The following is a 15,205-nucleotide window of genomic DNA, read 5'->3' on the forward strand; positions in this document are numbered from 1 at the left end:
CTGAGGGTAGAACAAGAAGCAATGGGTGGAAACTAATCAAGGAGAGAAGCAACTTAGAACTGAGGAGAAACTTCCTGACAGTTAGAACAATTAATCAGTGGAACAGCTTGCCTCCAGAAGTTGTGAATGCCCCAACACTGGAAGTCTTTAAGAAGATGTTGGATAGCTATTTGTCTGAAACGGTATAGGGTTTCCTGCCAAGGCAGGGGGTTGGACTAGAAGACCTCCAAGGTCTCTTCCAACTCTACTATTGTATTGTATTGTAACAGTTGCAGGAATTGGGCATGTCTAGTTTAATGAAAAGAAGGACTAGGGGAGACATGATAGCAGTCTTCCAATATTTTAAGGGCTGCCACAAAGAAGAGGGACTCGAACTATTCTCCAAAGCACCTGAGGGCAGAACAAGAAGCAATGGGTGAAAATTAATCAAGGAGAGAAGCAACTAAGGAGAAATTTCCTGACAGTTAGAACAATTAATCAGTGGAACAACTCGCCTCCAGAAGTTGTGAATGCTCCAACACTGGAAGTTTTTAAGAAGAGATTGGACAATCATTGTCTGAAGTGGTGTAGGGTTTCCTGCCTAAGCAGGGGGTTGGACTAGAAGACCTCCAAGTTCCCTTCCAATTCTATTCTATTCTATTCTGGAGGCAAACATTTCATTGATTAATTGTTTTTACTTTCAGGAAATTTCTCCTTAATTCTAGTTAGGATTTCTCCTTGATAAGTTTCCATCCCTTACTTTTTGTCCTGCTCTGGAGAATAAATCAAACTTCTCTTGTCTATGAGAGCCCCTCGAGTACTGGAAGACTGAGGCAAAGGGGCATCTGCCATCCCAGATAGATCAGCCTTGGACACCAAAGTCACAAATCCTAAAACTACTTTTCTTTCAGGGTTACAGAAACAGAGCCTGCCTTTATCCTAAAATGAGCCAGGAAGGATAAACCCTGAGACATTTTCTCAAATTGCATTCCTATTTTGGACACAGAAATTTCTTATCTCACCGTTGCCTGGGCTGCGTCGCTTCCTCCTCTTCCTTGAAGTGATTCTCACAGCCTGCTGCAGGGCAGAGGGGAAACCACTGTGGTCAGGGGTGGGATTCAGCCAGTTCGGACCTGTTCAACCGAACCGGATGCTAATTTTGCATCTGGTTTGCCAAATCGGTAGTTGGAAATGTTGGCTGGCCCCGCCCGCCCCACCCAGGAGTTTCCATGTGGCCTGTTCATCTTGCCAGGTAAGTGCAGGGCCCACAGGGAGGCTTTGGGAGGGTGAATAATGGGCCTCCCGGAAGTTCTGGAAGCCCGGAAACAGGCCTGTTTCCAACCTCCGGAGGCCTCCGGAGCCCGGGAAAAGCTATTTTTGCCCTCCTGGAGGCTCAAAGAAAGCCCCTGCCATGGTACAGGAGCCAGGTAGGCCATGCCCCCGTGGCCACGCCCACTCAGCAACTGGGCAGAGAACCGGTTGCTAAAAATTTTCAATTCCACCCCTGACTGTGGTCATAAGTCAAGGACTATTGTATGGGTCATTAGGTGGCCAGCTGGTAGTTCTCTTCCAATCTGGCCTACCTCACAAAATAAAGAATAAAATAAAAGGAAATCTCCATAGAAGCAACTTTTTGCTCCTGAAGACAAGGAAGGGGACTGAAATTAATCAAATAGATATCTAGCAGATCCTGGTTGGAGATTGAGGTGGAGCATAATCCCGAATTCTCCTTTTAGAAATTCAAGGCAGGACTTTTATTACTTTTGTTTCCTGGAATGTTGAGTTCCTCTGAATCATCCAGGTCTAATCCTTCAGAAAACTTGCTTTAGAAGAAAATCTCCAGAACCATAAGGTCTACAAACTTGAAATTTGGCATGTATGTTCCTCTTGGCTTCTAGGTGTTCATTAAGAAAGGATTTGTTGAAGTGACCATCAGATCATTAGTATTTCTTATACAGTAATTAACACCCTCTGATACTAAGAAGTTCCACTCCCCATCCCCACCTGAAAAGAACTCTGTTCCAATTGTCAGTTGCCTTATATTAACACGCTCTGATGCTAAGGAGTTAAGACATTCTACTCCCCCTCCCCACCTGAAAAGAACTCTGTTTCAACTGCCAGTTGCCTCACATTCCGTTACCTCAGTTCAAACTGGCAGATATTCCACTTCTTCACTCAGGAGAGATCTGGGACTCCTTACAGTACTAAACTTCAGTACCTCACCAAAATGTCTACGCCTTCCACCTATGGAATTACTTCTGGACTCAAGGCAGTGGGAGCAATATTCTCTTATGTGTTTCAATCACCAACCACCACTGAGCCAACGGATTGTGAATCGAATTTATCCTGCATAGCCCAATTACATAGTTTTGTCCAGTGGTGAAATTCAAAACTTTTTACTACCGGTTCTGTGGGCGTGGCTTGGTAGGTGTGGTGTGGCTTGTAGGCATGGCAGGGGAAGGATACTGCAAAATCTCCATTCCCACCACACTCTGGGGCCAGCATTTGCCGGTTCTCCAAACTACTCAAAATTTCCGCTACCGGTTCTCCAGAACCTGTCAGAACCTGCTGGATTTCACCCATGGTATCATCACAAAGCACGGGTATTCAGCTACTAGTAATAAATAAATTGCTAGCATGGAACCAACGTTCAGCAAGATTAAGCATTTAATCCAGCATCTTCAGAGCCTAGGTAGTCCTTTGCATACTTTCTATTAAGAAGTCTTAAATCTGGACAGGAGAATCACTCTTCAGCCATGGAGGTTGGTGGAGAAGAGAGATTTATATCTCATCAGATTGGGATTTGAGAGAGATTCAAACCAGGATTTTGAGCCACTGCAGAGAATTTAGCCCACCTTCTACTAAACCCCAATGTCGCTTGCTAATAACAGAGATATCCAAGGAGGATTTTAATTGAAATTTGATTTGTTTTGGAACTGAAAACCCATCAGGAACAAGATTAACAAGAGATCAGAACTCATTCCAAAAATCACCACAGCAATAAATAATTTCTTACAGGAACTCGCTTAATGCAATAAATTTAGTGAAAATAGTATATATAATTCACACGGACCACTTTAAAGTATATTTCTATCCCAACTTTATATTAAGTTCTTTCAACTTGAGTCTATTTTGCAAGGGAAGAGCAAAGCTGTTTGAGTCAAGTTGACTCAGGAGCAAGCAAAGTTGACTGAATTCAATAGATTCACTTCCTATTAGATATGTTTAGAACTTCAGATTAACAGAGTTGGAAGGGACCTTGTAGGTCATCTAGTCCAACCTCATGCCCGAGCAAGAGACCCTACACCATTTCTGACAGATGGCAGTTCAATCTCTTCTTGAAAGTCTCCATTGATGAAGCTCCCACAACTTCCGAAGGCAAAACTGTTCCATTGGTTAATTGTTCTCACTGTCAGAAAAATTTCTCCTTGTTGCCAGGTTGAATCCCTCCTTGGTTAGTTTCCATCCGTTATTCCTTGTCTGGCCTTCAGCTGCCTTGGAAAATAGCTTGACCCCTTCCTCTCTGTGGCAGCCCCTCAAATATTGGAACAATGCTATCCTGACTTCCCTGGTCCTTCTCTTCACTAGACCAGACATGCCGTCATACTTTCCCAGGAAATCTCAAATATTCTTCCCCTTCCCCACCTCCTGGCTTCAGAGGCAAAGAATCAGCTGAAGTAAATAGTTAAGTCACTTTCTTACCCTTGGGTTGAAATGCTCTCCTCTAGTTTGAATGGCTCACTCACACTTTTCCTCCAGGCTAAAAATCTCCATTGTAGTCTTTTCTCCTGCCCTGCTCTTCCTTGTTCTTGGCACTCCACTTCAAGGGGAGGGGAAGAGTTCAGGAACTCAGAATTGCAGCTGGGTTGTGTGTAGCAATGATAATGCAGCATTTTTCCACCTCTGCAAACCATCAGCATGCTAGCAAAGCTGCATCAGCATTTTTTTTACACCACTGCATTAACACTACTGCATCCAGGATGGGAGGGGAGGGAGGGAGGGAGGGAGGGAGGGAGTTGGCAAAAGAGATGGACAGAAAGACCAACAATGATGCCAACACAGGGACATGAATGGGTGGATCAAAGGATTGTGGCAACTGATGGGGAAGGAGGAAACAGCCCCGGCAAAAAGTTGTTGCCAACAAGGTAACTGACAGATGTGAAGGCTCAGAACAAAAGGATTTGACAATGTAGCCGTGTCAAAAAAAAGTAGATGTTGAGACTTTGGGGGGGGGGGGGTGCAAAGAAGAGCAACTAAAATGATTAAAGGCCTGGGGACTATGAAGAATGGTTGCAGGATTTGGGGTATGGCTAATCTAGAGGAAAAAAAGGACTAGAGGGGACATGGCAGCAGTATTCCAGTATTTGAGAGGCTGCCACAAAGTGGAGGGGGTCAATTTATTTTCCAAAACACCGGAGAGCAGGACAAGAAACAATGGACGGAAACTAATCAAGAAGAGAAGTAACCTGGAATTAAGGAGAAAACCTCCTAACAGTGAGGACAATTAACCAGTGGAACAGCTGGCCTCCAGAAGTTGTGGGTGCTTGGTCACTGGTATACGGTCTCCTGCTTGAGCTGGGGGCTGGACTAGAAGACCTCCAAGGTCCCTTCCCGCTCTATTCTGATTGATTGAGTTAACTCTTCAGCATGTTACAAAATGTAACAGCCAAGCCCTTTGTGTTAAATGTGATTGGTTTGCAGAATTCCCATCCTTTCAAGTACAGGTAGTCCTCAACTTACAACAGTTTGTTTAGTGACCAGAGTTACAACATTTTAAAAAAGTGACATTATCATTTTTCACGCTTATGACCATTATAACTTCCCCATGGTCACATGATAAAAAATCAAGATGCTTAGCGACTAGTTCATATTGATGATAGTGGTGCTGTCCTGAGATCATGTGATCACCTTTTGTGACATTTTGACAAAGTCAAAAGGGGAATCCGGATTCACTTAACAACCGTGCGACTAAGTTAACAACTGCAGTGATTCATTTAACAATCGGGGCAAGAAAAGATTGTAAAATGGAGCAAAATTCACTTAAGTCTTGCTGAGCAACAGACATTTGGGTTTCAGTTGTGGCAGTCAGCTGAACCCCAAATGTCTCACTTGTCTGAAATGTTATTGGGTCTCCTGCTTGAGAAGGGGGTTGGACTAGAAGACCTCGAAGGTCCCTTCCAGCTCTATTCTGATTGAGTTAACCCTTTAGCAGGTTACAAAATGCAACAGCCAAGCCTATCTGTGATCTAGCCCTATCAATAAGCCAGTAACCCATTATCCATTGCAACATGCAAACCTAACTTTTCACTTCCCCTCAAAGTAGCAAGAATGTTAGTAAACATTCTTTGCTGATGAACCTTAACAATGGTCTCCAGCAGCTCAGTTATTCATCAGCATTCTCTGACATCAGAGCAATTCACCCAATCACAGGTCGCTTATTTCAGCATCAACAATAGGTGATCGAGAATTGACATATCACTAAATCAGTGTTAATTCTTGTTGACCACAGGGTAAGTCTTCTGCAACCTGCTCCCAATTTGGACCTTCAGATCTTCCAACAGCACAGCCATCATCACCTTAGACGTGTGTAAAATGTACTTTACACATGCACAACGTCCATCTTCATTTTGGTAAAATAATTGAATTATTTCTTGGGATTCTTTATTTGCTTGTTCGGAGGGCTCGCTGGCTTTTATTAAAGGAGATGTGATGCCTAGTGGGAGAAGGGAGGTATTCTGATGGAGGAAGAGTCAACCCAGCCCAGATTATCATGTGTGGAAGAAAAAGGATGAAGACAGCCCCTCCTTAATAGTTTCCAGAGTATACTGTAGATGCCGATACAACAATCCTCAGTCTGGCAAGATTCTGTCTATAGGTGTGAAACATAAAGAACTCTCCTTGGAAGAATTGCCCCATGTCATTCTTGATTTTGGGCCTCACAGGAGAACACCACTGCAAAGCTCAAATAGGAAGTCCAAAAGAGGAAGAGTTACTATAAGAAAGAAAATTACCCTCTTAAACCTTTAAAAAGAAAATAATGTGGCATAGTCATGCAAAAGTATTGTAAGTTGATGGTTGCTAAACTGCAATTTGCTGAAGAAGCCACAATGCCTGGGTAGGTCCCCATCTTACCCCAAGTCAAAATCTAATAAAATCATACTAGAGCTGACCAGGGTGTGTGTGTGTGTGTGTGTGTGTGTTTGTGTAGATGTGATCAAATGAACTGCTTTGTGCTGTAGATGGTCTATTTAAGTGCTGGGAAATTTAAGCATATAGCTATACAGGTAGTCCTCGCTTAATGGCCTTTCATTTTGTGACTACTAGCTGTATACCTCTACTCTGACATTTCCTAACCCTTGCATTTATATCATTATACAGCTACACTCAAATTGATACGGGTTCTTTTCAAAGATTAATTTTTTGCACATCCTCCAGTCTAATTTGATTCTCTTTTCTGTGAGTAGAAAGGCTGACTTTCACAGACCAACTGTGGTAGTATACAAAATGCAAAGCGTTTTATTTCACCACATAAATGGAAAGGAACTAAAAACAAACGAACCCCCAAACTTCTATATATTAATGTAAAAAAAATCTATTTTTTTCTGCTCTTCAAATATATACACATCCCGATACACATAAAGAAACAGCTACAAGTATTCCCAGGAAAACACAAAAAAGGCATTTGACAGGATAAATGGAGAGATGATGAAACAAAAAAAAAAAGAGAAGCAGTTATCGGCACACTGTACCACTGAAACATTTTCAAACAGAAATATACATCTAATTAAGATGAGTAAATTTCAATCAATTGAAAATACTTGAAATATTAGCTTACCCCCATCAAGCAACAGTTAGCCATGTTAAAGCTACAATCCTATGTACAATTTCTTGGGGAAAAAACATTCAGCTTTGTGGTACTTCCTCCTGAGAGAATAGAAATATAACCGTAGCATACATCCCTTTGCACGCTGATTCCAGGGAATCATTCTATGTACGGAAAAGCTTTTCTGATTTTGTACATATTTGAAAAAGACACAAGAACTAAATTTCAGAAGTGCATCACACTTCACCCTCTTTTGCACAGGTTTCACAAATAGGGCGATCATCTCTGGACTGCAAAAAGATCCAGATGAACAGTAGGAGGCAGCAAAGAGGCACATGAAACCTACTGCTTGCTGCATCTAGTAGTTCTCTAGATTTTTACAGCCCAAATACAGTAATCTATTCAATATGTCTGCTAAAGAACACCACCACACAATCTTTTGCACTTTCTGACAATATCCTAAAACAACAGCCCCATTTGTTTTTAATACGCATGTTTTACATACCAAGCCACTGTGGCTTATAAATCATGGCTTACAGCTTGCAACATGAGCATCCAGACAATCAAACAAACCACGATTAAAACAAGCCTGGGTTACTACTGTGCGTGAACCCTGTCATTGGTTTTCAGTGTTAGAATTTCTGTCAATTGCATAAAACTGGATGCAATCAATTGAACAGAATTGGACGTTCTATACAATCTGAGTTGTCAACGAACCCTACAAATCTTAAGGGAGCCTCTAAGCCAGGAGTGTCAAACTTGCAGCCTGCAGGTTGGATCGCATTGCGCTGGCCATGCCCACCCCCCGTTTAGCGAAGGGGAGTGGAAGTTGTGATACAACGGTATAGGGTTTCTTGCCTAGGCAGGGGGTTGGACTAGAAGACCTCCAAGGTCCCTTCCAACTCTACTATTGTATTAAGTCACATCACGTGACGATGCAAGTTTGGCACCCCTGTTCTAAGCAAAAACATGTAAGACTGTGCTGCACAGCGGTAACTTCTGAAGGACCAGGTTCAACAAGTTGTTATCCCAAGTTTTATCTTGGGGTTTTTTTCTGATAAAGGATGCCTCCAAAAGCATAAAGGTAAAGGTTCCCCTCACACATAGGTGCTAGTCGTTCCTGACTCTAGGGGGTGGTGATCATCTTTGTTTCAAAGCCAAAGAGCCAGCATTGTCCGAAGACAGCTCCGTGGTCTTGTGGCTGGCATAACTAAACACACGGAACGCTGTTACCTTCCCACCAAAGGTGGTCCCTATTTTTCTACTTGCATTTTCACGTGCTTTCGAACTGCTAGGTTGGCAGAAGCTGGGACAAGTAACGGGAGCTCACTCTGTTACGCGGCACTAGGGATTTGAACCGCCAAACTGCTGACCCTTCTCATCGACAAGCTCAGCGTCTTAGCCGCTGAGCAACCGCGTCCCAAAAGCATAGAAAGCTCTCATTATTTTAGGACATGTTGAAGACATTGGGAATTCCCATTTCTGCAACTTTCTCCAACTTTGAAAGAGGCTTGATGAATTAATTACTTTACAAAATCTGTTTATTGCTTAAGACATTAAACAACGTTGTGTTGGAGCCTAAAAATAAAGCCTTTTTGTCCTTTTGTCTCCTTTCCACCAAGGTATTTATTGCATATTAGGTTGCCTATCAGAAGTTGCCTGTGTGATCCAACGCAGATGGCAGCTAGGAATGTACCCGGATGCCATGGCTAACTTCCAGGGCACTTTTGGAGTGGCATCTTTTATCATGGAATCACAGGAGAAAACAAAAACTCAGACACTGATTTCCTGACTCTTCTCTTTAGTTTGGAAAAGTGCATTTTTTCCAACCACCCTTTTATACAGTACAGTATCTACAATCGGGTCACCTCAAGTCTCCAGGAAAAAAAGAAAACAAAACAAGTGTACAAAGAACAGGGCCAAGTCCCCATATTTTGGGATGATCTGGAGGATGTGGAATGGCAAAACTGGTCGTTACAAGGAACCAGCATCAATTCTTTGTTGAGGTTCAGTCCATGAACACATCCAGCCCAAAGTCCGGTTGGTGACACCTCAAATCCAGCCAATCTCGGTTCCTTCCTCTTTTTCTTGCCCGCTCTTGAGAACAGCGAGGAGCAGGTATCTCTTGGCCAACCGTGGATTCGTGAAGTATCTTTGAAGCCACTTCTTTCTTCCAGCTTCTCCAAACATCCAGTGCTTAATTAATCCCAGTGTGCTTGGACCGGATGGTCCCAGTTATTTTGCCAGTGTTAGTCCATGAATCTACAAGCTGAAAATGCAGCCCCCTCAGATGGAGTCAGTCAAAGGACCAAAGTATTGACACATGCAGACTTTCTCAGAAAAGGAGAAAGAGACAAAAAATACAGGAAAAAAGAGGGAGGGGAGAAACAAAGACATAGACAAAGAGACAGAAAGGCAGAGAGAGACAGAGAGAGACAGAGAGACAAGAGAGACGGAGAGAGAGAGAGACTTTCTGGAGAAAGACATCATACACAACTGAGTTCTCCAAGGTTAATGGAGTTCGCCTCCATCATGCAAGGGAGAAAATGAAATCAGTCCACACCCCCTTCCCTCAATGCTAGTGAATTACAGTGCAGGGTAGCCTTGCTTAACATTATGCCTCCCCAATTCCGATAGATTACAACTCCCATGTTCTCATCCAACCCCCACCAATCGCTTTTATGTAAGATCCGTAGAGAGCTTTGCACAACTTGCTACACACAAAAGATATGTGTTCAGTTCAGTTTGAAATAATATGGATGGATGGATGGATGGATGGATGGATGGATGGATGGATGGATGGATGGATGGATGGGTGGGTGGGTGGGAGGGTGGATGGATGGATGGAAGGAAGGAAGGAAGGAAGGAAGGAAGGAAGGAAGGAAGGAAGGAAGGAAGGAAAGCTTTCAACAATGAATGGAACAATCATCCCAACTTTGCTTATCAATCCAGTGTAATGTTTCTGTTAGAATCCCATTAAAGAGCATTCAACACCCCCCCCCCCACCAAATTTAATTTAGCAAGCTAAAGGAGTGTGTGAAGGATCAGGGAGTGGGGGTGGGAAGAGTGCTTCCCCACAATTTCTCTGGAGTGTCAAAGGAAAGAATTGGAGGGTATGGTGCGGGGGGGCGGAGTGTTAGTATTCAAAGTGGCACAACACACATATTGCACTGTGCTTGAATTGTTCAAAACTTTTACATATTTTACTGCAGCCGTCCTGACAGACTCCTGCTAAGCAAGCCAAGGTGAATGTGTTCTCAATGAGGGGCTGAAATCCAGGGCTACTTGAGGATTAGTCTGACTGTGAAATTGGGGAACGAGGTCTTTGGTGTTGACAGTCCTCTGTAGGAGACCTGCTGACAGAGTTGCTAACGCTGAGTGAAGGACATGATTAGCCCAATCAGAACATGTGCCCGGTTTGCTGCCGAAGGAAGGAAAACAGAGTAAATACCTCAGCCACTAACCCTGCTTCCTTAGCTCATCCTCAAAACCTGGAGATCAAAGGACAGAAGAAAGACCTAGAATGATGCAATAGAAGAACATTTGGAAGTAATAAAATATTTCTTCAGATTATGGCAGGACGAATAGGGCTACGTTTGACAGAGCAACTCCCTTGCTTGGGTGTCTCCCAGATGTGTTAAGACAGGAACTAAGACTTTCTAGCCAACATGGTCTCTGGCTACAGACAATCTCATGTTCTCCAGATGTTTCGGACTTACAGCTGTCCTTTGCTGCAAATGTTTTTGGAGGAATATAGGACAGACACATAGTTGCTTACCCTGTGGTTGATAAATACTAAAAAACAACAACTGAGAATTGTAGTTTCTACACACAGCAGGAAGGCACCCAGTTGGTTTAAAGCTGAAACAGACTGGTTTAGGACAGGGAGAATTAGGAGTTAACAGAGTGGAAAACAAACCACCCGGTAAGAATTTCAGAATAACAATTTTGGATTGCGTGATGAAATAAGTTAGTTAGAGATGACCAGGGCCAAAAGGAAAATGAGTCGAGAAAGAGAACCACATCTTGGAAGGTGGATGGTGAGATTTGGACAAGCAAAAGCCGGGCCAGAGTGAACAATCAGATGTCCCACAAAAATGCTCTGGAGCATGATGGCTTCTGAGTCGCATCCGGTCTCCAGCGGTCTCTATGGTGCTGTCCAACTTCTTAAACACAGCCTCCGAGGGCCGGTGCTTGTTTGGGTTCACACCATATTGAGGGCATCCTCAGCCAGGAAGCAGTGCAGGTGTTGGAAGGATGGGCGGTCCTTGGCCTCTCGTGTCCAGCATCTCAACATCATCTCATAGACAGCCAAGGGGCAGGTGGGCGGACGGCAGAGATAAACCTGAGGGTGGAGGAAAAGAGACGGTGTGAGATGGCCCTGAGGTGAGCAGGCCCAAGACAGAGCCTGGATTTTCTTAAAGCTTAAAAGACTCAAGCAGGGGTGAAATGCTACCCATTCGGACCAGTTCACCTGAACTGGTAGTAAAAATGCTACTGGTTTACCCAAACCAGTAGCAAAAAAAAATTCTACTGGTTCAGGTGAACCAGTATTTCCGACAATCAACTGTGACATGCGATTTATATTAGCTAGAATCGTCGGCTTTCCCGCTTTCTAGCTAATCTAAATCGCCTGCCACACAGCAGATCCCCCGGTTCTACTTACCTTTGCAGGCGCGCTTGGTAGCAGGCTCTGCCCACCCACCCGGATGTCATCATATCCCATTTTTGACGCTCTGCGCATGTGCGGGAGGTCCTGCGCATGCACGGAGGTGCATGCACACATGCGCGGAGGTGCGCGCCTGCTCACATTTGCAAACCGGTAGCGAAGGTTAAGTTGATTTCACGCCTGGACTCAAGGTCTTGGTGGCACAGTGGTTAGGATGCAATATTGCAGGCAAACTCTGCCCACAGTGTAGAGTTTGATCCTGACGGGGCTCGAGGTTGACTCAGCCTCCCATCCTTCCAAGGTCGATAAACGAGGACCCAGATCATTGGGGGCAATACACTGACATTGTAAACTGCTCAGAGGACGTTCTAAAGAACTGTGAGGCGGTATATAAGTCTAAGTGCTTTTGCTATCACTATTCCTATTCCTGTCTCCATCCAAGTAGAATAGGCAAGAAGCAAATCTGCTAAATACGGAACCAGCAAACTTTATTCTCTATGTGGTGAAGACAGGAAATCACATACGACCTGTTTCTAAGTGCCACATCAAACCCTAAGCCAGACACACAGTGTGTGCAATTCCAAACCACCAGCTTTAAGATTCCCTCCCCGGATTTTAATTCATTTTAAATTAAATCAAATGCAAGCTTTGTGTTTGGGGGGGGGGTAGGCCAACAGCTTCCTGTTCACATTTGGAGTGCGGTCCAGGATTGAAAAGGCCGGGGGTCAGCTGATGGAAACATTTCTGCCTTAAATGATGTGATAGCCTGATGTGAAACCTGAAGAAGTTTATTGCTGTCTATTTTCACTTCAATTTCAAGCAGGCAGGAAAACCTGAGGTTAAGTAACAGCGAGTGCTCTGCTTTGAGTTTGACAAGTTTCAAATTATGCATGGCACTTTTTAAAATTATGATGTCTACCCCTCATCACAATGAAGAGCCTTTGGCAGAGGTTGTACTAAACAGTGCCTGAGTTCATAGAGCATGCTATTGCTGTGGCCCGCTAGTGGCCAGTGGAGCTGGTGGCAGACTCAGACAGTGAGAAGGTTAGGGAGGAACATGGGCCAGTCCTGGAGTCTGGGGAAGGCTCTGATTAGGGCTCGGCATCGGAGGCAGAGAGGGGGCCAGGGCTGACAGTTATCAGCTGCCTTCGGAGTTGGAGATCAGTGGGGCAGAAGAACAGCTGGAGCCTGTTCCCGATGTTCGCATGCACAGAGCTGCTGGGAGAAGGGAACAGCTAAGGAACAATGGCCGACTTGGGATTAAAGGCACAGGTGGACGATGAATGGCCCCTCCCATAGGGAATAAAGAGAAGTGAAATGGGAGTTTGCAGGAGACAATTAGTTCAGTTCATTAGAGTGAAGATCTGTTCCTGACTTCTTGCCAAGTATTGCCTGCTACAGTGTGGCGTTTGGAAGATATCGACCTGGCAGTTCTCCAAGCCTGATAAAGGTCTGTAGTTGTGAAATCTCACGAAAGACTATTTGCCGGGACTTTGCTGGAGAGGAATTCCCTTTAACCTAAATAAAAGGGGTTTTATCGGGACGAGGAGTCAGCTTCATGATCTTGGGAAGCCTAGGTCAGAACAGCTATGTTTAGGTTAAGGAAACACAACAGCCGTGTTTTCGACTGGATACAGTGCTAAATAAATAACGGTATAATTTGGGGTCCTTGGTGCTCCCTGAGCTTGGTAGTTTTCTTGGAGACATTTCATTACCCATCTAGGTAACACCATCAGTGCTAGAAGGGAGTGAGGCTTGCTCTCTGTTTAAATACAAGGGAATTGCTCCATCGGTGGGAGTGGTTCATGATATTACCTAGTTGGGTAATGAGACAACTTCAAGCAAGCAAACAAGCATCAAGGATCCCACATTTCAATCCTGAGCTACAAATATTCTCCTTTATTGAAATCACAGGGCAACTTAACATTACAGACTGGTTCACAAAGCATGCTGAAAGAGTGACTTGAGTTTCCCACAACACAATCATCCATGCACTGTCCCGATACAGGTAGTCCTCAACTTACAACAGTTCACTTAGTGACCGTTCAAAGGTACAACGGCAATGAAAAAAGTGGTTTATGACCGTTTTTCACACTTAGGACCGTTGCAGCAACGGTCCTAAGTGTGAAAAACAGTCATAAACCATGGTCTTGTGATGCTTGACTCCTGACTCACATTTGTGACGGTTTCAGTATCTCGGGGTTCATGTAATCCCCTTTTTTAAACTTCCGCCAAGCAAAGTCAACGGGGAAGCCAGGTTCACTTAATAACCATGTGACTAATTTAAGAACTGCAGTGATTCACCCAACGAAAGTGTCAAGAAAAGTCGTAAAATGAGGCAAAACCCGCTTAACAAATTTCTCACTTAGCAACGTAAATTTTGGGCTCAATTGTAGTCGTCAGCTGAGAACTGCCTATACATGTACCCGCGTGAGTCCAGGTCTAATGTAGTATATAAACTTTGTATAATAGGCATGTTGTTAAAAAAAAAGTCACATCGTTTACCTGTTTGCCCTGATGCCGAAAAAACTCGCCGGCATTCTCGATTACAGCTTCATCCGTCAGCTGGCTGTATGGCTGTTCCTGGCACAGCATGAGGATTTCCCACAGCGTCACACCAAACGCCCAAACGTCGCTGGCCATGGTGAACTTACCCTGAGGGGAGGGAAAAAAAATGACACCCCTGGATTTATTAAAACCAGTTTTCCCAACATGATTCAACCTTGAGGGCTCTGGTCAGGGCAAGCCAGAAAAAACAAATCAAAAATATAAAATCCCAAGTAAAAAAACATCGTAACAGCTTCCGCCACTCATAGGGACTGAAAGTACTGTGGTGTTTTTTTTTTCCTGGAAGGCCCAACCAGTTCTTAACTCTACAGGAAGACTATAACTGTTAGATTGGGTAGTGGATAGGCACACACAGGCTTAACGGTAACAACAGCTCTTTATTAAGTACAAGTGAGAACAACCCAGCGAAGGTTGAGTCTGACAGCAGCCCTTTTATAGGGAGCTGTCACACCCTTCGACCAATAGGATTAAACCTCCGTTCCCGCCGAACAGAGGACCTTGGTGGAAACCACTGTAGTTAGAGCAAGTATCTAAGATATTAAGATATTCCCCTCATAGTGAACAGGTGGCACAAAGAGCACCCTCAGCGGGCACATAAGCCGTCACTCCAACTCAGTTCCATCATGCATGCGGGCATTTGTGCATGCGCGCACGCCTCCCACCTCCCAGCTGGTTTTTGGGTCTCTGCCGCGCATGCGCTGGGGCAGGGCGTATGCGGGAGACACTTATGCAGCCCATATTTGCTCCCAGGAGGCTGCAGGAAGGCCTACTAGGCCCAAAACGGGGCATGGGGGGGTTGCGTCCGCATGCTTGGGGGGCGGTGTGTGCGGGGGGGGGAACACAGGAGCACTGTTGCGTGCGTGCACACACACACTTTCAGCATGCTACAACAAAAAGGTTAGCTATCACTGAGATAAGCTATAATAAGATAAACATTGCAAGTCTGGTTATTATTTCTTCCTCTTATTCCTACAGGGACCAATTGTCCTTTATTATAAAAGACAGTGCTTGATTTCAGAAAGCTGTCCTTTTAGATTTATCTATTTCTTTTCTTGGTTCTACTCTTGAATATTCCTTTGTAAAGCAGACCTAGACAAGCCGAGACATATATACAATAATGTTTTTGTATAATATATAAGCAATGTTTTAAAAAAGCTCGTCACTTC

The 15,205-nt window shown here is 44.1% G+C and overlaps 1 protein-coding gene across 3 annotated transcripts in view; it reads right to left on the reverse strand.

The window, feature by feature from the left end:
• Positions 1-6,472: 6,472 nt before the first annotated feature.
• DDR1 (discoidin domain receptor tyrosine kinase 1) overlaps positions 6,473-15,205 on the reverse strand; it is a 92,847-nt gene continuing 84,114 nt past the window's right edge. For all 3 annotated transcript variants that reach the window (XM_081960872.1, XM_081960871.1, XM_081960873.1), the window contains 2 exons: positions 13,977-14,126; positions 6,473-11,147 (listed from right to left, as the gene is read on the reverse strand). In XM_081960872.1, the coding sequence (XP_081816998.1) occupies positions 11,007-11,147; positions 13,977-14,126 (291 nt within the window). In that variant the 3' untranslated portion in view covers positions 6,473-11,006. The remainder of the gene's footprint in view (positions 11,148-13,976; positions 14,127-15,205) is intronic.

Source organism: Natrix helvetica (assembly GCF_964273705.1).
Source record: "Natrix helvetica genome assembly, chromosome: 1".
NCBI lineage: Eukaryota > Metazoa > Chordata > Lepidosauria > Squamata > Natricidae > Natrix > Natrix helvetica.